General features: G+C 47.1%; 2 protein-coding genes and 1 pseudogene across 4 annotated transcripts; 2 read left to right on the top strand and 1 right to left on the bottom strand.

The window, feature by feature from the left end:
- Positions 1-4,029: 4,029 nt before the first annotated feature.
- On the bottom strand, positions 4,030-7,085 carry LOC118885486 (zinc finger protein 575). 2 transcript variants are annotated; one of them, XM_036834127.1, is made up of 4 exons: positions 6,765-7,085; positions 6,378-6,487; positions 5,825-5,936; positions 4,030-5,355 (listed from the first exon to the last, which is right to left on the bottom strand). In XM_036834127.1, exons 3-4 carry the CDS (start codon positions 5,904-5,906, stop codon positions 4,697-4,699), a joined length of 741 nt encoding a protein of 246 aa, XP_036690022.1. In that variant the 5' UTR covers positions 5,907-5,936; positions 6,378-6,487; positions 6,765-7,085; the 3' UTR covers positions 4,030-4,696. The 2 variants fall into 2 exon arrangements, with proteins under 2 accessions (XP_036690022.1, XP_036690021.1); XM_036834126.1 differs by having other exon boundaries at positions 4,299-5,355; positions 5,822-5,936.
- Positions 7,086-7,160: 75 nt separating this feature from the next.
- On the top strand, positions 7,161-24,138 carry LOC118885487 (persulfide dioxygenase ETHE1, mitochondrial-like). Of its 2 annotated transcripts, none has more exons than XM_036834129.1 (4): positions 7,161-7,295; positions 13,732-13,876; positions 14,040-14,188; positions 23,715-24,138. In XM_036834129.1, the coding sequence occupies exons 1-4, from the start codon at positions 7,251-7,253 to the stop codon at positions 23,904-23,906; spliced, it is 531 nt and encodes a 176-aa protein (XP_036690024.1). In that variant the 5' UTR covers positions 7,161-7,250; the 3' UTR covers positions 23,907-24,138. The 2 variants fall into 2 exon arrangements, with proteins under 2 accessions (XP_036690024.1, XP_036690023.1); XM_036834128.1 differs by lacking the exon at positions 7,161-7,295 and adding an exon at positions 12,134-12,272 and having other exon boundaries at positions 23,715-24,132.
- LOC118885488 lies at positions 12,748-13,040 on the top strand (annotated as a pseudogene).
- Positions 24,139-24,789: the final 651 nt, after the last annotated feature.

Genomic DNA, 24,789 nt, shown 5'->3' on the forward strand with positions numbered 1-24,789 from the left:
GCCAGCCTGGTGCCCGGGGGACAGGTGAAGGAGCACACCCCTCTGGTGACGAGGCTTCAGGGGCAGACCGAGCTGGAAAGGTGGGCACAGGCCTGGCAGCTGTGCCGTCCAGTGCAGCAGCCGCTGGACACACGTGGCTACTTAACCTTAACGACAGGGACTTCCCTGGTGGCCCAGTGGTTAGGACTCCACGCTTCCACTGCAGGGGGCCCGGGTTCGATCCCCGGTTGGGGAACTGAGATCCCACATGCCTCGCAGCGCGGCCATAAATAAATAAATAAATGAATGAATGAATGAATGAATGAATAAAACTTAAGGACAGTGAAACAAAAAGAAAAATTCACTTCCTCAGTTACACTGGCCGCAGTTCAAGTGCTCACTGGCTCCTGGGCTGGACAGCACGGATGGAGAGCCTTTCCCTCGCTATAGAAAGCAGGACAGGGCAGTCCAGAAGCACTGTGAACGGCAGGCTGAGAAGCTCGGACTTCATCCTGGGGAGGTCAGGAAGGGGTCGAAGGGCAAAGGGCAGGGTCAGAGCTGGGTAGCAAATGACCACAAACTTAGTGCCTTAAAACAAAAGAAAGGTATAACCTTCTAGGTCTGGAGGTCTAAAGTCCAAAATGGGTCTCGCTGGGCTAAACATCATGTAGGCAGGGGGACTTCCCTGGTGGCACAGTGGTTAAGAATCTGCCTGCCAATGCAGGGGACACGGGTTCGATCCCTGGTCCAGGAAGATCCCACGTGCCGCAGAGCAACTAAGCCTGTGCGTCACAATTACTGAACCTGCGCTCTAGAGCCCACGAGCCACAACTACTGAGCCTGCGCTCTAGAGCCCACGAGCCACAACTACTGAGCCTGCGCTCTAGAGCCTGCGAGTCACAACTACTGAAGCCCGTGTGCCTAGAGCCCGTGCTCCGCAACAAGAGAAGCCACTGCAGTGAGAAGCCCGCACACCACGACAAAGAGTAGCCTTCACTCTCCACAACTAGAGAAAGCCCGCACGCGGCAACGAAGACCCAATGCAGCTAAAAATAAATAAATTAAATTTTTTTAAAAAAGGTGTAGGCAGGGCTGCGCTCCTTTTGGAGGCTCCGGGAGAGAACCCGCGTTCTTGTCTTTTCCAGCTTCTAGCAGCTGCCCACAACCCACGCCCCTTTTATCTTCAAAGCCAGCAAGGGCCAGTCGAGTCTTACTTATGCTGTGTCACTGACACTGACTCTTCCTGTGATTACACTGAGCCCAGCCAGATAACCTGGGGTAATCTCCCTGTTTTAAAGCCAGCCACTTAGCAACCTTCATTCCTTATGCTGCCTTAATTCAACCTTTGCCACATAACACATCCGTAGGTTCCAGGGATTAGGATGTGGACATCTTTGGGAGGCCATTATTCTGCCCACCACACCCACCACGTGTGAGACAGTGGGGCTGCAGAGTGAAAAAACAGACACGAGTCCCCTGCTCTTACGGGGCTGACACTGTGCCGGGGGAGAGAGACGGCAAGTGTCCTGCAGTGTGGGGCGGCGATAAATGCTGTGTGAGCAGAAAAAGCCAGGCAGTGTTGTTATACAGTGATGAGAGTGATCGGGTCATCAGGGAACGTGTCTCAGAGGACTCACCTGTCTGCAGGGACTTGGGAGAAGTAAGGGAGGTTCTGGGGGAACCATTCCAGGCAGAGGAAAAGCAAGTGCAGAGGTCTTCAGGCAGGACAAGTGCAAGGAGTAGCAGGGTGTCGGGGTATCAGGAAAACCCAGGACCCACCCTGACCCAGCACTGTCCCTTGCTTGGTTGCGGGCAAATCCCATCCCTCCTGCACCCAGCTTTCCCATCTGGACAAAGTAAGGTTGGACCAGATGGACACCCCCCCAGATGAGTTTGTGTCCTTGAAACGTTGATGGCGGTGGGGTGGGGTCGCTTTGGAGGAAATCTTCCGGGGCAGCTCCACGGTAAATATGGACACAAGCCGTACTGCTGCCTTTGGGGGAGGGAGCCTGCCCCTCCGCTGCCCCTCCCCCCTCCCCCAAGGGCCTTGCTGAGCAGCCTGCAGTCCTGAGGCCCCCTGATTCCCATTTGTCTGCTTGGTTCCAGCCTCATGCTGGAGATTGCACAAACCACCTCTCATTCCATCCTCCACACCTTTCAGATCTGAGCTCTGAACAATAGCTCCTCAAGAAGGCCTTTCCTCACCCTCTATATCTAAGCGTATTTGCCAGGTCTACCCTCATAATACTGTCTCTCTATCATCGTTGTAACTTGGTTTGCTTATGATCAAATTTACCAGTCTTTTCCTCTACGATCTGTACTTTTTGTGTCTTAAAGATACTTTCTCTGCCTCTGAGGTTACTAAGGGATTCTCCTTTATTTCCATCTAAATGCTCTAGAGTTTTGTGTTTCAGACTTAGATCTTAAAATCACTAGAAACTAATTTTTGTGTATGCTGTGAGGTAGAGAGCCTCATTAGTTTCTGTGTTGCTGTAACACATTACCAAAATCATAGGCTTTAAACAACACAAATTTATTTTATAGTCCTGGAGGTCAGTAGTCCAAAATCAGTCTGAGTGGGCTAAAATCATGGTGCTGGCCAGGCTGTGTTCCTTCTGTCTTTTAAAATTATTTTAATGTTATTTTTTATTTTATTTATCTACTTATTTAAATTTTTATTTTGCTGTGTTCCTTCTGGAAGCCCTAGGGGAGAACCCATTTCCTTGCCTTTTTTAGCCTCTAGAAGCTGCCTGCATTCCTTGACCCGTGGTCCCACATCACTCCAGTCTCTGCTTCCATTGGCAACATCTCCTCTGACTCCTCTGCTTCCCTCTTTCCCATGTAAGGACCCTTGTGATTACACTGGGCCCACTGGAATAATCAGGATAATCTCCCATCTTAAGAGCTGATCCTTCATCACATAAGCAAAGTCCCTTCTGCTGTGTGGAAGCCAACACACTCACAGGTTCTGGGGATTAGGATGTGGACATCTTTGGGGGACCATTATTCTGCCTACCACAGGGTCTCATTTAATTTTCTTCCCTATCTCTCAGCTCATACACAGATTAGCTATCCTTTCCCCACTCATCTACAGCAGGGGCCGGCAAACTACACTCCTTAGGCAGAATCCAGCCCACCTACTGTTTTTGTAAATAAAGTTTTATCGGAACACGGCCATGCTCGTCCACATATCACAATGCATGTGTCTGCCTTTGCGCTACAACAGCAGTGCCGGGTGGTTGTGGCAGACGCAGTATGGCCTGCAAAACCTAAACAGATCTACTGTCTGGCCCTTTACAGGAAAAACTTGCCAACCTCTGATCTACAGGTGGGGACCGCCTCCTATTAGCACCTCGTAAGCGCGCGTGTCTGTTCCTGAGCTCTCAGTGCCCTCCCACTAGCCTACTGCCAAGCCAGCACCACCGGCCTATTACTACAGCTTTGTAATAATTCTTGGTATGAAGGGAGGCGAGGCTCCCCTGCTTGTTCAAAGTGGACTTGGCTTCTTTACTTTGTGTTTGCCACTACTTGGTTGGTGTGCACCTCCCTCACTAGACCAGGTCTGTCTGGTTCACTGCTGTGTTCCTAACACCCTGTGCAGGGCCCGGCACACGGTACCTGCTTAATTCATATCTGTAGAACGAAGAGCAGTACAATGTTAGCTCAGTCATCCTTGTTTTATAGCCGGAGGAACAGGCTCCAAGAGGGGAACCATCTTTGCCTGAGAAGATGCTTGTAAAGGCCTTATAATACTCCCATTTGGGAATTCCCTGGCGCTCCAGTGGTTAGGACTTGGTGCTTTCACTCCCGAGGCCCTGGTTCGATCCCTGGTCAGGGAACTAAGATCCCGCAAGCCACAGCCAAATTTAAAAACCTGCAGCGTGGCCAAATTAAAACACAAACAAACAAAAAACCCTCCCATTTTATAGATAAGGCATCTGAGTTCAGAGAAGTGACAAGTTTGTCCAAGGCCCTGCGGCTCTTTAGTGGGTCAGGGCTGGCTTCAAAGCTTGGCCTTAAAATTTTTTTTTACGCTACTGGTATACACCCCTTGTTCTTGCTTTTATGATTTAGCTTATCTTGGGAATACTTCCATGTCAGTACATGTAGAGCTGACTTTTTTCCCCTACAGCTACATCTTCCATTCTCTGGCTGTACTGTAAATTCCTTAGCTGGTCCCCTATTGATGGGCACTCGGGTTGTTTCCCATCTTTGGCCGCTGCCATCGCACTGCAGTGAACACCTTACTCTTATACCTTTTTTTCATGTGCTTATCTATAGGATAAATTCCTAGAAGTGGAATAGTTGACATGAGCATGTGTGCATTTAAAATTTTTTATACATACACTCAATGGCCAAAGTGGAGGCACTAATTTAAACTCACGACAATAAGGAGAGCCTGTCTCGCCACACTCCTCAGCAGCACAGGATGCTAGCAGACATTTAACCTTTGCCATATGAAGAGGTGCGAAAAACCAGAGCCAGGGCTTTCAAACCACACCTCCAGGTCCATGGTTTGGGGCCCAGTGCTAACTCTGCGGGTGATGTTTTCCCCTCCCAGAAACGAGTTCCTCCTGCTAAGTCTGAGCCCAGTGCGGGGGCCAACCTCCCTTCCGGCTACCTGGAAGAGGCAAGTCCATACAGCCTGGCTTAGAGATGCCACCTCTTTATTGACCGGGGCTGGCAGCATAGGGAGCCAGTGAGCCAAGGGGAGGGTTCACTCCCGCTCCCCCGGGCTCTCGGCCTGGTGGTGGCTGCGTTGGTGAAGGAGTAGGAGGCGTCTCTGGCCAAACGCCTGGCCGCAGCTGGAGCAGCGATGCCGGGCGGTGCCCTGGCTGCCCGGCGCCGTCGGGGGGTCGTGACATAGGCGATGGGCGGCCAGTTTGGAGGGGAATGAAAAAGCCTTGGGGCAGTGCGGGCAAGGATAGGGGCGGGCGTCGGTGGCATGGTGCGTATGGCGGTGGGCCGCCAGCTTGGAAGGGTAGCAGAAGGACTTGGGGCAGTCGGGGCACGGGTAGGGGCGGGCGGGCGCGTGGGTCCAGAGGTGGGCTGCCAGCTTGGAGCGGTGGCCGAAGGCCTTTGGGCAGTGCGGGCACGGGTGCGGACGGGCGCCGCTGTGCGTGAGGCGGTGGGCTGCCAGCTTGGAGGGGTAGGAGAAGGCCTTGGGGCAGTCGGGGCACGGGTGGGGGCGGGCGCCGCCGTGTGCCAACCGGTGCGTGGCCAGCTTGGACGGGTACGAGAAGGCCTTGTCACAGTCGGGGCAGCGGTGCGGGCGCTGGGGCGGGGGCCGCCGGCGGGGTCGGGAAGGCGCCCCCGCGGACGTGGTGGGCCCTGGAACCGACTGGCTGGGCTTCTGCGGCGAGCCCTGGTAGGGAGCTGGGGGACAGGAGGGTTGGTGGGCTCCAGGAAGCAGCCCTGAGTCTACACCAGGCTCCCCCTCGACCTTGATATTCTAGCGTATCTGGACACCTCAAGGGTCATACTGAGATTCCCCACATGGCATGTTCCTCCTTCTCACTCCCTGCCATGCATCATCCTAAGGGGCTCCAAAGGGTTACCTCGCTGGAACCCCAGAGCTACGGCTTCCCCAAAGCTACTAAAGTGTCCGTTTCTAGTATCTTCCCAAGTGATCACCCTGAAATCCTGCATGTCATCTCCCCTAGAAATGAGGGGTCCCCCCAAGACAACCTGGAGGATTCCCCAGAACTTGGCGTTCTTGGGGATCCGAAATGGTTATCACCCTGGGCCTTCAAAACTTCACCCTGAGATTCCCTCAACATATGATTCTCTTGACCCCAGTTCCTGGAGAATGCCCCCTACTCACAGGTGGAGCCGCCCTCACCTTCTCCTTTGCTCACAGGCTCCTTGCCAGTGGGACTAGGATCGGTGCCCCGGGCCGATGCAGACTCAGCATCTCGCTCCAGCATCTTGCCGGCCCAGAAACCTAGAGGGAGGGCCTAGGGTGGGAGAGGGGGCGACGCCGGTGTTTATCAGGCTGTTGGGGAAAGTGCTGAGAGCCTAATAATCAGGGGTCAGTATGTTTAGGAGCAGGGTCTATTTAAGTCTGGGGTCCTATAAGGCGAGGGTGGGCGGAGCCTAAGGGCACAATGGGCGGGGTTATGCAAACCCGACCCAGAAGCAGTCTATTTGGAACTTAGTCTCAGCGTTTGAGCCTTCGAGCGGAGTGGGCGGGGCCTCTATAACTAACTCCCAGCCGCCCCAGAGCGCGGAGCAGGCGGGGCCTATGTCCAAAGTGGGCGGAACCGGCCGAGGAACCTAAGACGGGGATGGGTGGAGCTATACTAATAAGACCCAAAGTCGGTTGCTCAGCAACTCTGTCCCAGGGGAGGGGCCTACGAGCTCAGTGGGCGGGATTCACATCGAAGAGGTAGCTTTACCTGGCTCTTGGCTTAGTCTCAGTCCATTGACGCCGCGTGAACTGCCTTCTTCTTGTCACTAAATTTCAACCCCTGCGTGGAGTTGGAGCCGTGGAGGGTAGAGGGGAGACCTGGAGGAAAACACAGAAAGAGCGTGGCTCGTGTGTTGCGATTCAGAGAACCCTAATGGACTTCTCCCTCGAGGTCCCAAGCGTCTGAGCCTCCACGCACCCCCTTGGGATCATGGCATTCGGGCACCAATGCACCCTCCCAAGGCTCAGGCGCCCATGCGCCCCTCCGGAACCTATGCATCAGGACCCTCCCTCGTTCCGGGAGTTCTGGCGATCAGCCCCCCCAATCTACTTCCCGAAGACCCTGGCGTCTGTGCCCGGACCGCTGCCCTCTCACCTGCGGGCGGCCCCTCCCTGGGGGCGGGGCTCCGGGCCCCTCCCTCGGGGGCCGCGGCCACTGAGGCGCTGCCTTCGGACTCTGCACCGCCCGGCGCGCGCCCTGCGACGGGAGGGCAGGCGAGGGAGCGCGCGTTAGCTGCTGGGCCCAGCCTCATTTCCATTCCCTCCTCCTCCGCCGGGCCGGTGGGGCGTTAGTTCGCATGCGCAGTCGCGGCCCGCGGAGGCTGCAGCGGGGGAGACGGGATGGAATGAGGAGGTGGGTGCGCAAGGCAAGCCAATTGGTGAGCAAGCGCAGAGCTACAGGCCGAGGGACCGGAGGAAAGTGTGCCGAGGCTTGCAGGGCCTACGGTGGCTGACTGGAGTCAAGCACGTGCAGGAATTAACACGGGGAAACCTAACTCAAGAGATCTCTGAGACAACTTCCCTTTTGTATGTCCCCGTTCTTTTCGAGAATTCCGCTCGGGGCTTGAGTTCCGTCTCCCGAATGAGTTTCAAGAGCCCGCTGCCTATTCTACCCCTCAAGGCACTGGCAAGTAAAGGCTAGCTATTTCCTCGAGAGCGGGAGGGAGCGGGACGGGTTCAGAGCGAGCTGATGCCCAGTAAAAGTCACGTTATTTGCACAGCGCCCGGCACTCTTCGCCGCTGGGTGATTCAGGATTCTCCGCCCCTCCCACCCCAATGCTACGGCCCTGGGGCCGGGAGGGCGGCGGTCTCCAGGTGCCCGGGACCCCTTGTTCCCCGCTGGAGCTCCTGGTGCCAGGCCCGGGGTGGCTTGCTTGGCATCCTTCCCCCGGGAAGTGACGGTGCACCTTCCCGCCCCGTACAGGAATGACCGTGAAGTGCCCATAAACCACCCCCGCCCGCATGGGTGGATCTTCAGTCTGATAATCCACAAGGTCTGGCGAACCCTGGGAGCCGTGGGAGTTATACGGAAGGATTATTTGGACTCATTTCCCCACTCACTCCTCCCAGATGATTTTGAAGCTATGCCAGACCTCATATTCCATAAAAATCTTTTTATTACACTTGGTTTGTTTCAGTCAGTACTTAAACAAGATCCACAAGTTGAATTTGTTTGCTTTGACTCTTCAGTGTCTTCATTGACATTTTAAAAGGTTCACTGGTTGCTGCGTGGAAAACGGATTACAGGGAGGTAGAGTGGAAGACAGAAGCCAGTGAGGTGGCTGTTATATGTTAATTATATTAGTAATTATTAAAAATTACTATTATAATTATATGATAATTATATTATTATATGATATCGATAATTATATAATTATATTATTAATTACAGCATCTGATATAGGTCAGAATCTGTCTTGAGTGTTTTATATATGTTCATTCATTTAATGCTGACAGCAGTTTTTCAAGAAGAGGCGCTACTATTATCTCCATTGTACAGAGATAAAAATGAGGCACTAAGACTTATCCAAGGTCACTCAGCCAGGAAATAGCAGGGCCAGGATTTGAACACTTGCAGCCTGACCCTGGAATCCATGTAATTTGCATCTATGCTTTGCTGCCTCTTTGACTGGGGCAGAGGGTGTGATGAGGGAAAAGTGGTCTGGTTGGAGAGGTTAATTCATCAGGGCTTAGTAATGAATTGGGAGGAAGTAGCAAGAGGAGGGAGTCACGGATGACGATGAAATAATGATAGCCACCTCCCTGAGAGCACAACACCTGAGAAATTGTTCTGTGCCAGGTGATCTCCCAAACTCTTTGCATGTGTGAACTCATTGGATCTTTATTTTTTTAATCGAAGTATAGTTGCTGACAATACTATATAAATCACATGTGTACAATCTAGCGACTCACAATTTATAAAGGTTATACTCCTTTATAGCTATTATAAAATGTTGGCTATGTTCCCCTGTTGTACAATATATCCTTGTAGCTTATTTTATACCTAATAGTTTGTACCTCTTAATCTCTTACCCCTATCTTGCCCTCCCTCCCCGCACTGGACCCACTAGTTTGTTCTCTATATCTGTGAGTCTCCCTCTTTTTTGTTATATTCACTCGTTTGTTGTATTTTTCAGATTCCACATATAGGTGATATCCTACAGTATTTGTCTTTCTTTGTCTGACTTATTTCACTTAGCATAATGCCCTCCAAGTCCATCCATGTTGCTACAAGTGGCAAAATTTCATTCTTTTTTATGGCTGAGTAGTATTCCACTGTATATATATACCACCTCTTCTTTACCCATTCTTGTGATGGACACTTAGGTTGCTTCCGTATTTTGGCAATTGTAAATAATGCTGCTATGAACATTGGGGTGTGTGTATCTTTTTTTTTTTTTTTTTTTCTTTTTTGGCTGTGCAGCATGTAGGATCTTAGTTCCCCGACCAGGGATTGAACCCGTGTCCCCTTCAGTGGAAGCTCAGAGTCTTAAGTACACTGGCGGTACACTGGACCGCCAGGGAAGTCACCACATGTATCTTTTCTTAGATCTTCACAGTGAGGGAGGAACTATTTTCAACCACAGTTTACAGATGAGAAAAGAGAAGCCCAGAAGGGTTTAGTTTTGAGCCTGAGGTCACACATTTGGGAAGGGTGATGCCAGTTTCTAACTCTTAGGATATCTCGCAGCTGACTCTACAAAATCCCCAGAGGGTGTGCACGCCTTCAAGGGACAGGTAAGCATCTACCAATCCTGCAGAAACAATTAGGAATGGGCCCCAGGATGGAGAGGTCTTGTTTGCGGGACCCTCACAGTAAAGTGTGCCTCAGAGTCTCTGTTTTCCTGGCTTCTCTCTCCCCTGAGCTCCTGGCAATCCCTGTACCTCTCCTTGTTTTAGCCCTGATGTCTGCACCTCTTTCCCCCACCAACCAGACTGAGGACTCAACTCTAGGTCTCCAGTTTCGCTCAGCTTGAGCCAGACATTCAGGAGACCTCAATGTGAGGAATAACTGAACAAAGTTCTCTCCTTGAGTCTGAGCTCTTCTTTCTGCCTGTTTCTCCCCTCTCTTGGTGTTTCCCTGTTCTGAGAGATTCTCTCCTTCTCCCTGTACATTTCTCCCCTCTCTAATGCTCCCTGCTCCCCACATTCTCTTCCCACCTCCACGATCTTCTAGAATCTTCGAGTGTATCTAAGTGACCATATTTCTTTGACAGACACCCCATTTCAATTCTGTATTTCCCAATGTATCTCTGAAAGTCTCTCCAGATCTCTCTCTCTCTCTCTCTCTGATATCACTGAGTCTCAGCATCTTCCTTGTTTCTGAGTGGCTCCCTGAGTCTCTCCCCTGATAAAGCCCACCAGGAATATACTAGAAGTCTGGCAAAGTTGGGTTTTATTGATTTGCTGTAGGTAAGGGTAGAGGACTGCAGAGGGAGTACTGGCTGTCTCCCCAAACACAGGGAGAGTTACAGTCTTCCCTTGGTATCCACAGGGGGTTAGTTCCGGGACCCCCATGGACACCAAAATTGACAAATGCGCAAGTCCCTTATATCAAATGGTGTGGTACAGTTGGCCTTCTGTATCTGTGACAAAGTGACTTAGATCCTCCAGACAAGAGCGGGATGCCCTATTCTCACTACTGGTATGATTCCAAAGAGCAAGTTTCAGACAGCCCATGACTAGACATTGTCTCAACTCTAGGTCCTTGGGATAAATGAACAAAAGCCGTTTTTAGAGGTTCACATTCCAAGAGAAGTCAAATGATCCCCAACCTGATTTTACAAGACATCGTGGAAAAAAAAATTTTTTTTAATGATTTCTTCCTGGGAAGACATAAACATTCCTGATAAAATACTTAAGTGATTTTTTTAAATTTATTTATTTATTTATTTATTTTTGGCTGTGTTGGGTCTTCGTTTCTGTGCGAGGGCTTTCTCTAGTTGCGGCGAGCGGGGGCCACTCTTCATTGCGGTGCGCGGGCCTCTCACTATCGCGGCCTCTCTTGTTGCGGAGCACAGGCTCCAGACGCACAGGCTCAGTAGTTGTGGCTCACGGGCCTAATTGCTCCACGGCATGTGGGATCTTCCCAGACCAGGGCTCGAACCCGTGTCCCCTGCACTGATTGGCAGGCAGATGCTCAACCACTGCGCCACCAGGGAAGCCCCTTAAGTGATTTTAAAATAAAGTTTAATGGGATAATCTGTTGTTCTGGGACCAGGCACTCAACCAACAGCCCCTCAAAACACTAATGACATTGAACCAAACTTTTTTTCTTTCTAACAATGAAGGTCCAACCATTTGCTTTTCCTATAAAATGGCCCTGGGGCTATGAGTGTATTGGGGTCTCTTGTTGGGTTTCTACTTCTCCAGGGAGAGAAGTCTGTGCTTCTCCCAGTGTGTCTCCCTCGCCCTTTGAGTGTCCCCCTGTTCTTTGTTTCTCTGGTTTTTAAAAATATTAATTTTTATTTTATATTGGAATATAGTTGATTTACAATGTATTATTAGTTTCAGGTGCACAGCAAAGGGATTCAGTTATACATATGCACACATCCATTCTTTTTCAGATTCTTTTCCCATATAGGTTTTTACAAAATATTGAGTAGAATTCCCTGTGCTATACAGTAGGACCTTGTTGTTTATCTATTTTATATACAGTAGTGTGTGTATGTTAATCCCAAACTCCTAATTTATCCCACCCCACCCCCACCCCCACCTTTCCCCTTTGGTAACCATAAATTTGTTTTTGAAGTCTGTAAGTCTGTTTCTGTTTTGTAAATAAGTTCATTTGTATCTTTTTTTTTTGTATCATTTTTTAACAGTCCACATATAAGTGATGTCATATGATATTTGTCTTTCTCTGTCTGACTTCCTTCACTTAGTATGATAATCTCTAGGTCCATCCATGTTGCTGCAAATGGCATTATTTCATTCTTTTTTATGGCTGAGTAATATTCCATTGTATACATGTACCACATCTTCTTTATCCATTCATCTGTGGATGGACATTTAGGTTGCTTCCATGTCTTGGCTATTGTAAACAGTGCTGCTATGAACATTGGGGTGCAGGTATCTTTTCAAATTATAGTTTTGTCCGGATATATGCCCAGGAGTGGGATTGCTGGATCATATGGTAGCTCTATTTTTAGTTTTTTAAGGAACCTCCATGCTGTTCTCCATAGTGACTGTACCAGTTTACATTCCCACCAGCCTCTAGGAGGGTTCCCTTTTCTCCACACTCTCTCCAGCTTTGTTTGTAGACTTTTGGATGATGGCCATTCTGACTGGTGTGAGGTGATTGTTCTTTGTTCCTCTGGGTCTTCCTGTCTTCTCCGTCTCTAAAGTCTCCCTATCGGTCCCCAGCCTTGTTCCGCTCCGTCCCGCCCTCGGCCCCAGGCACTTGTGGCCCCTTTAAGGCGGGCCCCGCCCCTGCCCCCGCCCCGCCCCTCTCTACCCCTGCGGGGTTCAGCCTTGGGTGCGTTCGGCTTCCGCTGGCACCACTCAGTCTCCAGCCTCGGGCGCAATGGCGGGCTCTGCACTGAGGGTCGCTGGGCGGCAGCTCAGTCAATACAGCGAGTCTGGAGCCCCCATCCTCCTACGGCAGGTTCGCGGTGGCTGGACCGGGGAGCGAGATTACTGGATCCTGGGTGGCGGCAGGGGCGGAACTCCTGGGTCCTTTAAATCCGGAGAGATACCCGGGCCCTGATGCCTGGATCTTTGCGGGAAGGGGTGTAGGGCTAGACTCTTGCGTCCTTTAAAGGGGAGTGATCTGGGTCCCAGATCTGGGACCCCGATCTGGGCTTCGGGCTGGACTCTTGCTTCCATTACAGAAGAGGATGATGGGGACCCAGGTTTGGGGATGGATGAAAGTTGGGACTCATTGGTTCCGACGGAGTAAGGTGCTGGGGTCCCAGACTCCTGACTCCGGGCAGGGGGATTCCTGTAATGGCTGCTGACTTGGAGGTGCTGTCACGTGGAACCTCTTAGCCTCAGCATCCTGAACTGATAGAATTAAACAAATACCGCTTTCTTTGAAACCTTCAGCTTTTAAGGACCAGTCACCTCAAGATCTCAACATCATGATCTTAGTTTCAATACAATTGTTCCTAGTCCTCTTTTCATTGCTTTTGGTGCTGCCTGTTGTTGAAGCAGTAGAAGCCGGAGATGCAATCGCTCTCGTTCTCAGTATTACAGGCATTTGTGCTTGTTTGGGGGGGTCTATGCACGAAGGAGAAATGGACAGGTGTGACTTTGAAGGACCTCCTGAATCAAACCTTGCCCTGAAAACCTTTGTGCTGTTGAGGTTCAGAACTGAGTTTTGGTGTCTGAAAGTTCCCAAGAAACAGTAAATAGGGTAGTTTCATAGTCTTGGCTTCCCTATAAATAGGAACAAATTCATATACTATATGAAATGGAAAACAAAACGTTTCTTCACAACAAATAATGCACTGAAAAATGCCGTCTGTAATTTGCATTTGCTAGTTAGAAAGAAGGTCAAAGAAGTGAGAAGGCTGAACTTTGCAAAAGTAATATTTCACAGTTTAAGAATTCTCAATAGGAAGAAGAAAACTCTTGCCCAGAATCCTAGGAAATTGCCACTGTATCACTGCCTTCTGCATCACTGAGGAGTCTTTTCTCCATATTTTTAATGGATTTTTGTTTTGTTATCTCCCAAGTTAATATTGTACCTAGATATTAAATACAGTTGGTCAAAAATTAAAACTTATCTCTTGGTGGGGGAAAAAGTTTAGAAAATGTATTTGTTGTATCTAACGTTGAAATGGAGAAAAGATTTAATGGAAAAAAATATTTTATATTGACATTGAAATGGAGAAGAGATTTAATGTTTAACAAAAACAAAAAAAAATTTATATTAACGGGTAACATCTCCATGGTGAGAAGTACTATATTAAATATAAACCCATTAAGTAAAAAAAAGGGGGGGGGCAGGGACTTCTGCTTCTGGATCTTAGGAAGAGAATCGAGTTGAGGCCTGGACTCCTGGGTCCACAGTAAGGGGGGATCTGAATCTGTGCTCTCACCTGTCCCCACCCCCTTTCCAGATGTTTGAGCCCAAGAGCTGCACCTACACTTACCTCCTGGGTGACAGAGAGTCCCGAGAGGCCATTCTGATCGACCCGGTTCTGGAGACAGCGCATCGGGATGCCCAGTTGGTCAAGGAGCTGGGGCTACGGCTGCTGTATGCTGGTCCGTTTGGGGGCCGGGCTCCTGGGCCTGAGGGGGCGGGATCGTAGAGTGGAGTGGGAAGCTAGGACCGGGACTCCTGGGTCTGAGGGAGGAGGGGGCTGGGGGCTGGGAATCCTGCGTCCTCTCAGTGCCCTCCTGGACCTGGCTCTCCTCTCTCTCCCAGTGAATACCCACTGCCATGCGGACCACATTACCGGCTCCGGGCTGCTCCGGTCCCTCCTCCCCGGCTGCCAGTCTGTCATCTCCCGCCTTAGTGGGGCCCAGGCTGACATTCACATTGAGGATGGAGACCCCATCCACTTCGGGCGCTTCGTGAGTTGGATGCTGGGTCCCTGAGAGGGTGGTGACCTGGAGTTTTTGGACTAAAGGGAAGAGTGGGTTGGGGGCCTGGACTCCTGAGTCCTGGGGTAGGAGGGGCCCCAGGCCTGGGTTCCTGATTCCTGAGTTTCTGTCTCAGGGGAGAAGGGCGCCATAAACCCAGGTGAAAAACTGAGCCAAGAGGCTCTGGGCAGGTGTGTCTCTGGCCCATCCCCTAAGTCAACAACATTTATGGCGTTTCCTATAACCTTGGGGCAACTCCTTTGTCCTGGAGTCTCATAAAATTTGACTGGGAGCTGGAATTACAAGGTCACTGCTGGCTGAGGGAGAGACCCAGCTCTGTCTTCCCAGAGCCACTGTTGGAGGAAGGCGCATGCAGTTGCCCAGAGCCGGGACTAGAGTGAGGCAAGAGAGGAATCCAGGACGCAACATTTAAGGAGGCGCTCATTCTCAAGGTGGTGCAAAGGCAGGGCTGGTACCTTCGAGTGGGCGCCTCCTTAAACGTTGCTCCCTATAGGAGCCTGCTTGCCTCACCCTAACCCCAGCCCTGCTATTGCCTCACACAGGAATGGTCTGAAGGTTCCTACCTCCTCTCCTTTCTTTGCCACGAGCAGAATCAGCAGGTTTCCGGCCAGAATTTCAACCCAGGGCAATACGATGGGTGAGGAGGGTGCTAGGTTGCCCTCAGAGGGAGGGGAAACAGCTGGCAGGACTTTTTTCTGATCAAAGTTGCTAAAGACTTAGAGAGTTTGGCTGGCTTTGGGGCCAGAATGTCACTTGGACTTGGCCTCCAAGTTAGAGGGTTTTGCTAAACGAGACCAATTAAACTGAGTCAGATTGTTTTGTGGAAATAAAGGCTGTGTGTGGGATCCAGAGGGTTTGGCTCCACTGGTTACAGCCTCTTTATTTCAAGCCTTTTTCTGGAAGCAGGTAAAAAAGAAAATGCATTGTACATTTAGGTACACTGTACATAATAAGCAGGTGCTAACAAGCATTTCTTGGGTTGAGAAGCCTTAGAGGTGTTAGAAATGGTTGGAGTTTTGTGTCAAGAAGAGCCCTTTGTTAAACTGGATGAGTGATGTTTTCAATGAATCAACATGGAAGGGCTTAGCTGTGGAAGATTTAGCTTTAGTGCTTGGGTTATTTATTTATTTATTTATTTTAAAAATTTATTTATTTATTTTTGGCTGCATTGGGTCGTTGGGTCTTCGTTGCTGTGTGTGGGCTTTCTCTTGTTGCGTCGAGCGGGGGCTTCTCTTGTTGCGGAGCACAGGCTCTAGGTGCGTGGGCTTCAGTAGCTGCAGCACGTGAGCTCAGTAGTTGTGGCTCGCGGGCTCTAGAGCACAGGCTCAGTAGTTGTGGCGCACGGGCTTAGCTGCTCTGCAGCATGTGGGATCTTCCTGGACCAGGGCTTGAACCCGTGTCCCCTGCATTGGCAGGCTGATTCTTAACCACTGCGCCACCAGAGAAGTCCCTGCTTGGTTTTTTTAAACAGCTTTATTGGTATAATTCACAAACCATCCAGCTCACCCATTTAAAGTGTACTTACTATTCAGTGACTTAGTATATTCAGAGTTGTACATCCATCATCACAATTCATTTTAGAATATTTTCATCACTCCAGAAAGAAACCCCACACCCCTTAGCTCTCACCCCAGTGTGCCCCTCTTTCACTCTACTAACCACTAACCTATTTTCTGTCTCTATAGATCTGCCTATTCTGTACATTGCATAGAAATATGGTATCATACTATGTGTGGTCTTTGTGACTGGCTTTTGTCACTGACCATAATGTTTTCAAAGTTCATCCATGTTGTAACATGTATCAGTGTTTCATTTCTTTTTATTGCTGAATAATATTCCGTTGTATGGATATATCACATTTTATTTTTTCATTCATCAGTCGATGGACATTTGAATTGCTTCCACTTTTGGCTATTATGAATTATGCCACTATGAATATTCATGTGCAAGTTTTTGTGTGGATGTATGTTTTCATCTCTCTTGGGTATATACTTAGGATGGAATTACAGGATCATATGATAACTCTGTTTAACAATTTGAGGAACTGCCAAACTGCTATCAAAAACTGTTATCCGAAGCGTCTATACCATTTTATGTTCCCATAACCAGTTGTGTGAGGGTTCCAGTTCCTCTACATCCTTGTTAGCACTTGTTATTATCTGTCTTTATGATTGTTCAGCATTTTGTTTGGTTTTCGTCTGAGTTCTTTATAAACCTTTGGAGATGGGCACTTTTTTTCCCTCTCATTTTCCTCCTCCCACTTAAAAAATTTGAATTGTAACATGCATATTATACAGTAAAAGGGGCACATATTGCACATGTACAGCTTGGTAAATTTTAACATATGTCTGTACTTGGGTATCCACCGCCCAGATCCAGAACATGCCCGTCGCCCCAGAAGTCTTCCTTGTCCCTCTTCCTGGCCATTGACAGCCCCACCAAGGGACCGTTCCTCTGACTTATTTAATCATAGATTAGTTCTGCCTGTTCTGGACCTTATAAACAGGAACCAGTGTGTACTCTTATGTCTGCTTCTTTCACTCTACCTACTATTGTATATCATTGTAGTTCTTTCCTTTTTTGCTGTATAGCAGTGGTTGGCCAACTTTTTCTGTAAAGGACTAGATGGTAAATATTTTCAGTTTTGCAGGCCATATGGTCCCTGTTTTAACTACTTAATTTTCGTATTGGTGTGAAAGCAGCTACAGACAGTGCATGCATGAATAAGCACGGCTGGGCTCCAGTAAAACTGTATTTATGGCCACTGAAAATTTAATTTCAATAATTTTCATGTGGCATGAAATGTCATTCTTATAAAAGCAGATGGCAGGCCAAATTTGGTGCACCGACCATAGTTTGCCAACCCCTGACGTAGAGCATTTCACTGTGTGAATTGATGACAATTTATATCCATTCTCCTTTGATGGTTGATTCTAGTTTGGGGCTATTATGAATAATGCTACTCTGAAGATTCTTGTACAAATCTCTTGTTGGACATTACTCTCAATTCCGGGGAGTGGGCTTGCTGAGTCTTAGAACTGACACATATTTAACTTTAGCAGAAACTGCCAAACAGCTTTTTTTTTTTTTTTAATAAATTTATTTATTTTATTTATTTATTTTTGGCTGTGTTGGGTCTGTTGCTGCGCACGGGCTTTCTCTAGTTGCAGCGAGCGGGGGCTACTCTCCATTGCGGTGCATGGGCTTCTCATTGCAGTGGCTTCTCTTGTTGCGGAGCACGGGCTCTAGGCACGTGGGCTTCAGTAGTTGTGGCACGTGGGCTCAGTAGTTGTGGCTCGCGGGCTCTAGAGCGCCGGCTCAGTAGTTGTGGCGCACGGGCTTAGTTGCTCCGCGGCATGTGGGATCTTCCCGGACCAGGGCTCGAACCCGTGTCCCCTGCATGGCAGGCGGATTCTTAACCACCTGCGCCACCAAGGAAGCCCCAAACAGCTTTTTGAATTGGTTGTACATTTTATATTCGCAGTGGGCCAAATTTGTATGGTTTCACTGTAGAATGGATTTTCTGTTTTAATAAGCAATGATTGAGATTTGAACATTCTAGCTCCCATGAGGGTTGGCGGATTCTGAAAGTTAGTGTTGCCTGTTAAATATAGCGATATAGAGGGGGTGCTGCTCAAGATACTAATCCCAGGTCCCCAGGATTCCTTAACCCTCTTAAAAATTATGGAGGGCCCTGAAAAGCTTTTGTTTACCTGGGTTCTATCAAGCAATATTACTGTATTAGTTACATGTCAATTATATCTCAATTTTAAAAAAGAAATGGGAAATTCCCTGGTGATCCAGTGGTTAGGACTCTGTGCTTTCACTGTGGAGGGCCTGGGTTCAGTCCCTGGTCAGGGAACTAAGATCCCACAAGCTGCACGGTGAGGCTAAAAAAAAAAAGAAATAAAAAATAAGTATTTAGATATGCAAAACATATTTACTGTATCAGAAGTTGAAACTGAGACTTTTTTTAAAACACAAGAATCCACAAGCACACATTCCATCAGCTGTCAGAGCGATGACATCATCACACGTCATGGAGCTTCTGGGAAACCTGCACTGAACTCTCAGGGGAGAATGAGAGTGAGAAAGGGCAAAAGACCTCTTCACACTATTATGAAAATAGTTTTGATCTTGCAGACCCTCAGGGTTCCCTCGACTACACCCCTTGGAGAACCATTCTTTTTACAAAATCTTTGTCACATCTAACGACATAGACAATAATTCTTAAATAGTTCTGAAATCCAGCCCATGTTCAAATTTCTCCAAGTGCTTAGGAATCATTTTTACAGCTGTTTTTATGAACCAGGACCCGATCGAGGTTCACACATGGCATTTGGCTGTTAGGTCTATTGAGTCTCTTTTAATCTAGAACAGTTTCATACCCTTTCTGCCCCGTGACATTGACTTTTGAAGCTCCCAGCCTGTTGTCTTGCAGAATATCCCACTTTCTGGATGCATCTGGTTGTTCCTCCTGGTGTTATTTAACTTGTTCTTTGAAAACTTCTCTTTGCTGTTAACTGAAGTAGATTGCAGATATTTCTGTATTGGATGATAATAATAATAAATAACTTAATAATAGTTAACAAATACTGAGTGTTTTGTTTTTCACTTAGAATTGTGAGAAAGTGCATTTTCTCAGCATGTATCTCACAAAATTTTCAGAATCAAATATCACTTCCTGGCAGCAGGGAGAGGTGGGACCCGTGGCTAGTGTTGGGGTGTGTGCCCCATTTATGGAGGACACCCACTACATAATTCAAGTTGATTATTCATGCTTGGGAATGTAGTCTGTCTACTGTAAAGCTTTTTTTTTTTTTTTTTTAATTAGAAGCTGCAAATATACATTTTTGAAAAATCTTCCAAATGTTAAGGGTAAACAACAAATTCAGACTTTTAATAACTACTGAGCAGTCCAAACAAAACATGCTATGGCTGAACCTGGTTCTTGAGCCTCCACTGTGTCTTTTCTGACAAATAGATCTCATTAAACCTTCCTAACCACATAGTGAGATCAGAAACATTTTCCCATTTTACAGAGAAGGGAGTGCAGGGAGGGAAAGTGACTTGCCCAAAAGTTATACTGAGAAAGTAGCTGAGCGAGGAATTGAACCCAGGAGGCCTGGTGGTTCCACTAGATCAGTGTTTTTAGAATTTAAACATTATTATTTTTATAATATAGCAATTATTGTGTGGGCATTTTTTTTTTTGCCTTCATCACGCAGCTCATGGGATCTTAGTTCCCTGACCAGGGATTGAACCTGGGCCTATGGCAGTGAGAGCTTGGAGCCTAACCACTGGACCGCCAGGGAATTCCCTGGGCATTTTTAAAATGCTTTACATACATGAAATAATTTAATCTTATAATAGCCCTATGAAGTGGGGACAATTATTATGCCCATTTTACAAATGAGCAGAGAAGCCCAGAGAGGTGAAGTAACTTGCCCAAAGTCACACAACTAGTAATAGCAGAGCCAAAATTAGAATCCGTGTCACCTGGCTCCAGAGACTACTCCTAACCACTAATCCATGTGCCCTCACCAAGAGAGAAATATTTTACATCTGGATTCAGCACTGAAACCTCAGCTTCATGAAATACCACTTACCCTTCCTGTGTACAAGGCACACTGAGACTTCCCACTTTATCCCATTCCTCCCTACTCCACTCTTTATGTCTAGCCCACTTTTTTTTTTTGCTAATGGTTATGTCTGTGAGAGTCATCCATATTGTCGCGTATAGTTATAGTTTGTTCATTCTCATCCTGTGCCTCAGTTTCCTCATCTGTAGAATGGGAACAGGAGTGGTACTTACCTCATAAGGATGTTGTGGCCTGAATGAGTTCAGTCATGTAAAGTGCTTAGAAGAGAGCCTGGTACAGGAAAAGGGTAATCAATGCCAGGCTTCTAAAGAGTAGGTAAATCAGACTGATGGGAGAAGAGGAAATTGCAGGGGCAAAGAGGTGTGGAGAAGTGTGCTATTTTCTGGAAATGACTCGGGTTCAGAGTAGCTGGGGAAAGGAGGATGTTATAGGACATGGGGCTGGAAAAGTGAGCAGGCACCAGAGCAGGGCTGAGGAGCTGGTACTCTGCCCTAGGGGCAGTGGGAGCTGGGGAAGGTTTTGAGCAGAGAGGGACAAAATTGGATCTGGGTGATAGAAAAACCCCCCTCAGGGTCATGTAGGAGGTGGATTGGAGGCTGGTTGAGGCCAGGGAGGAGGCTGTCAGTTGGCCCAAGCAGGAGAGGCCTGAGATGGGCAGGATTATGGGGTTGATAGAGGATAAATTCTAGATATTCCAGAGAAGAGGAAGATAAACAGGGAGGCTGATCATCAGCAAAGCCCACTTGAGACACAGACTCAGTCACTAAGGGCCTAGGGGATCTTGATCTATGTGGCAAGCTGGATTGTGTTCAATTGATATTAAAAATTTTGTCAGTGTATACACATAAGACAATTATATATACCATATACCATTGACCCTTGAACAACCTAAGAATGTTAGGGGCACTGACCCTCCCCACAATCAAAAATTGGGGGTATATCTTCCAGTTGGTCCTTCTATCTGCAGTCCTTCTATCTGCAGTTCCTCTGCATCCACAGATTCACCAAACCAGATCGTGTAGTACTGTAGTATTTACTACTGAAAAAAATCCGTTCTATATGTGGACTTGCACAGTTCAAACCCGTGTTACTCAAAGGTCAACTGTATATACTCTAGCTACTGCTTGTTTACAACTGACATCCTTCTGATTGGCCAATACCCATGGCCATAAACGATGGTAAAATATTTTGAACATTACTCCTGAATATCCATCCCCCTTTTTAGTTCAAAAGACTCCCATTGCTTTTGTTTAAAAAAAAAAAATTCAGAGAGTATGGAAACATACAAAATAAAAAGTGACAGATCATCCCTCTACTACCAAAGGTAATGTTAATTTTGGGGGCCAGGGGATGTGATTTTTTCCCACAAGATTTTGCAAGATTTGTGATTTTGCTTTGCACTTGTTTTGCATTGCCCATATATTTCTATTGTAGATGAGCTAGGAAGGTGTTTGGCAGAAAGTAACGAAAAACCCATACAGTGGCTTAAATAAATAGTTTAATTTTTTTCTATAACAGGAAATTTGGAAGAAGGTAGTTATCTCTTCGATTTGGCAGCACCATCATTTGTGGGATTCTCTTGGCTTTTTTCCTTCATGGTTGCAAGATGGCTGCTGCAGCTCCAGCCATCACACCTTGTGTCCAGAGCCAGATGAAGTGGAAAGGGCAGGTGCCAGTCCCTTTATCAGGAAGGGAAAAGCTTTCCCAGAAATCCTCAGGAGACTTATCGAGATCTCATTGTCCAGAGAAACTGTGCCAGAGGCCACCCAAGCTGTCAGGGAGGCTGAGAAAGTGCTTGGCGGGGCACACTGATGCCCCAGACCAAATTGGAGATCTGTGAGTGGGGAAGGTTAGAATGGATATGGGTGTGGAAACAGAGTCTGCACATTGTGTCCTTCAACAATTAGCAGATGACTGACCTGGATGAGGATGCTAATTGGCGGGAGGGGCCTCTATTAAGAGAAAGAGGAGTGATATGTGAGTGAGGAACTAACCTTTTAAGTGATTGTTAGATCATTGGGATAAAAATATTTTCTGACAGTTGCTTCCTGAAACTGAGCGTGGGAATTAGATAATCAGGGCTCCCTGGATGGTGTTTTTGTGCTCATGTGTCAGGGGTTCTTAACCGCAGAGTCTTTTTTTTTTTAATAAATTTATTTATTATTTATTTATTTATGGCTGCATTGGGTCTCTGTTGCTGCCCGCCCGGGGCTTTCTCTAGTTGCAGCCAGCGGGGGCTGCTCTTCGTTGTGGAGCACGGGCTTCTCACTGTGGTGGCTTCTCTTATTGTGGAGCACAGGCTCTATGCATGGCTTCAGTAGTTGTGGCTCGCGGGTCCAGAGCGCAGGCTCAGTAGTTGTGGCACACAGGCCGTAGTTGCTCCGTGGCATGTGAGATCTTCCCGGACCAGGGCTCGACCCGTGTCCCCTGCATTGACAGGCGGAATTCTTAACCTCTGCATCACCAGGGAAGAACCCAACCACAGAGTCTTAGAAGTGACTTTGAGGGGTCAGAAGTATGTGCATCTGCGATGTTGCTAGACGCTGCTAAGCTGCCCTCTAAAATGGCTATACTGAGTTGTACTACATCCCAGGAGATGAAAGGGTTTGCCTCAAGCACCCTAAGCAACTCTGACAACTGCCAATCTGTTAGGTGAAAAATAGGGGTTTTAGATCTCTCCTTCCTTCCTTTCTTTTAAGGAAGATCAAACATCTTAGATGTTTTTTGACTATTTGTTCCCTCTAACCATGAATTGCCTGGTTTTTTCTTTTGCCCATTTTTCTTTGGGGGTTCTTATTTGATGCTTAGGGGCTTTTATATATTATGACTATTCACACTTTTTAATACTTTCTTATACATGCTGCTAATGTTGTCTCTGAGTTTTTTGTCTTGTCACTCCTATTTTGTCTTTTTCTGTAAGTGAAGTTAAACTATGTGGTCACATCTTGTTCTGTTTTTCCTTATGGCCTCTGAATTTCCTATCATGCTTAGAAAAAACCTTTTCTACCTCAAGGATTTTATATATATAAATATATATGTATTTATAAATATATATATCTTCTATATTTCCTTCTAGAATTTTTGGGTTTTCTATGTTAGATCTTTCATTTATCGTGAATTTTGTGTTTATTGTTTGATTATAAAATGACGGGTTTAAACATACATAAATAAATAAAATGACATGTTTACTGTAAAAAAAAAGAATATAGGAAAAGGCTAAAGAAAAAATATTTTGAGTTAAGAGTAAATTTTTTTTAAGAGATGACATTGTACAAGTTGCTTTGTAACCTGTTTTTTGCACTTACTGGATAGTAAATATCTTTTCATGCCATTAAATGTTTGTGTATAGCATCACTGAATTTTATTTCAATGACAATTTTAAATGACTGTTTAGTATTCCATTTATATTAGTGTGCTTATTTTTTCTTACTGATTTATAAGATCTGTTTGTACATAAAGTATGCTACTATGTGGGTGTATTTGTGTTACAAATATATTTTGCCACCATGTTGATTCCCTTTAAATTTTGTTTATGATGTTGCCATTCAGAAACACCAAATTTATTTATATTCAAACCACTGATCTTTCCCTTAATGATTTATGACTTTTGGGATGGATGTTCTTTTCTAACCAGAGATCATATATTTATTTGTATTTTTGTTGTTGTCACTGTTTTATGATTTTATTTTCTTGCTTGAAGTTTTTAATTCTTTGGGAGTTTACTCTGGAGTGACGTTGAGTCCGGGATCTAACTTCAGATTTTTTTAATCGAAAAGAGGTTATCTAGATGTGACCCTGGGATGGGATGGGGTGGGGGCTTCTGAGGCCAGTTTCACCATGAGAGTAAAGCCACAGCCTTATTGGTGACTCTTTGTACTCTCCTTCTCTGCCAGGCCTTGGAGACCCGGGCCAGCCCGGGCCACACCGCAGGCTGTGTCACCTTCGTCTTGGATGACCACAGCATGGCCTTCACTGGAGATACCCTGCTTATCCGAGGGTGTGGGCGGACAGACTTCCAGCAAGGTCACAGGCCCCTTTCCCCAGCCCGAGATCTTAGTATGGTTATATGGGTGCCAGGGTTTTAAGTGTCAGTTGCAATAATGAATGAATGAATGTTAGACTTTTAGGGGGTCAGGATTAGATTCAAGGAGTTTAGTGCTGGAGTGGAGGAGAGTTGGGTTCAGAGGTTAGTGGTTGGTGGACAGTTAAGAGTCAAGACTGTGTGTTAGTTATTTATTGCCATAAAGCAAATCACCCCAGAACTTAGTGGCTTAAAACAATGATTAACATCATCTCACACAGGTTTGGAGAGTTAGGACTCTGGGAGAAGCTTAACTGGATGGTTCTTGCTCAGGGTCTTGCGGAGGTTGCAACCAAGCTGCTGGCCAGGGCTGACTGAAGGCTTGACTGGGGCTGGAGGATCCACTTCCAAGGTGGCTCACTGACGTGGCCAGTGAGCTCTTGCTGGTTGTTGGCAGGAGGCCTCAGTTCCTCACAATGCAGACTTCTCCATAGGGCTGCTTGAGTGTCTTCACAACATGGCAGCTAGATTCTCCCAGAGGGAACAATCAGAGAGACAGACAGACAGAAGGCCTAATTTTTTTTTTTTTTTAATGAGCTTGTCTTGGAAGTTAAACTCTGTTATTTCTGCCATATCCTATTTATTAGATGCAAGTCACTTAGTCCAGACCACTAAGTCAAGGCAAGGGGAATTATGTGTCACATTTTCAAGAGAAGAGTTTCAAAGTGTTCATGGGCATATATTTAACCTCCCATAAGGGGTTTAGCTGGTGCGGGGAGGGGTGTGGAGTTTGATTCAGGGGTTAGCTGCTGGGGGCAGTTAGATTTGGCAATTTAGCTGCTAGAAGGTTGCTAGATTCAGTGGTTTAATTGCTAGGAGGTGGTGTTACATTTGGGGTTTAGCTGCTGGGGGCGGCCATTAGATTAAGGGGTTTCGCTGCGGGAAGT

This window comes from Balaenoptera musculus, chromosome 19 (genome assembly GCF_009873245.2).
Source record: "Balaenoptera musculus isolate JJ_BM4_2016_0621 chromosome 19, mBalMus1.pri.v3, whole genome shotgun sequence".
NCBI classification, from domain to species: Eukaryota; Metazoa; Chordata; class Mammalia; order Artiodactyla; family Balaenopteridae; genus Balaenoptera; species Balaenoptera musculus.

Coding starts and splice junctions, on each gene's coding strand:
- LOC118885487 (XM_036834128.1), top strand. CDS start 12,192: ATGGCGGGCTCTGCACTGAGGGTCGCTGGGCGGCAGCTCAGTCAATAC. Junction 12,273..13,731: donor CCCCCATCCTCCTACGGCAG/GTTCGCGGTGGC, acceptor CCCCCTTTCCAG/ATGTTTGAGCCCAAGAGCTG. Junction 14,189..23,714: donor CCATCCACTTCGGGCGCTTC/GTGAGTTGGATG, acceptor CTTCTCTGCCAG/GCCTTGGAGACCCGGGCCAG.
- LOC118885486 (XM_036834126.1), bottom strand. CDS start 5,906: ATGCTGGAGCGAGATGCTGAGTCTGCATCGGCCCGGGGCACCGATCCT. Junction 5,356..5,821: donor GCCTGTGAGCAAAGGAGAAG/GTGAGGGCGGCT, acceptor CCTGTCCCCCAG/CTCCCTACCAGGGCTCGCCG.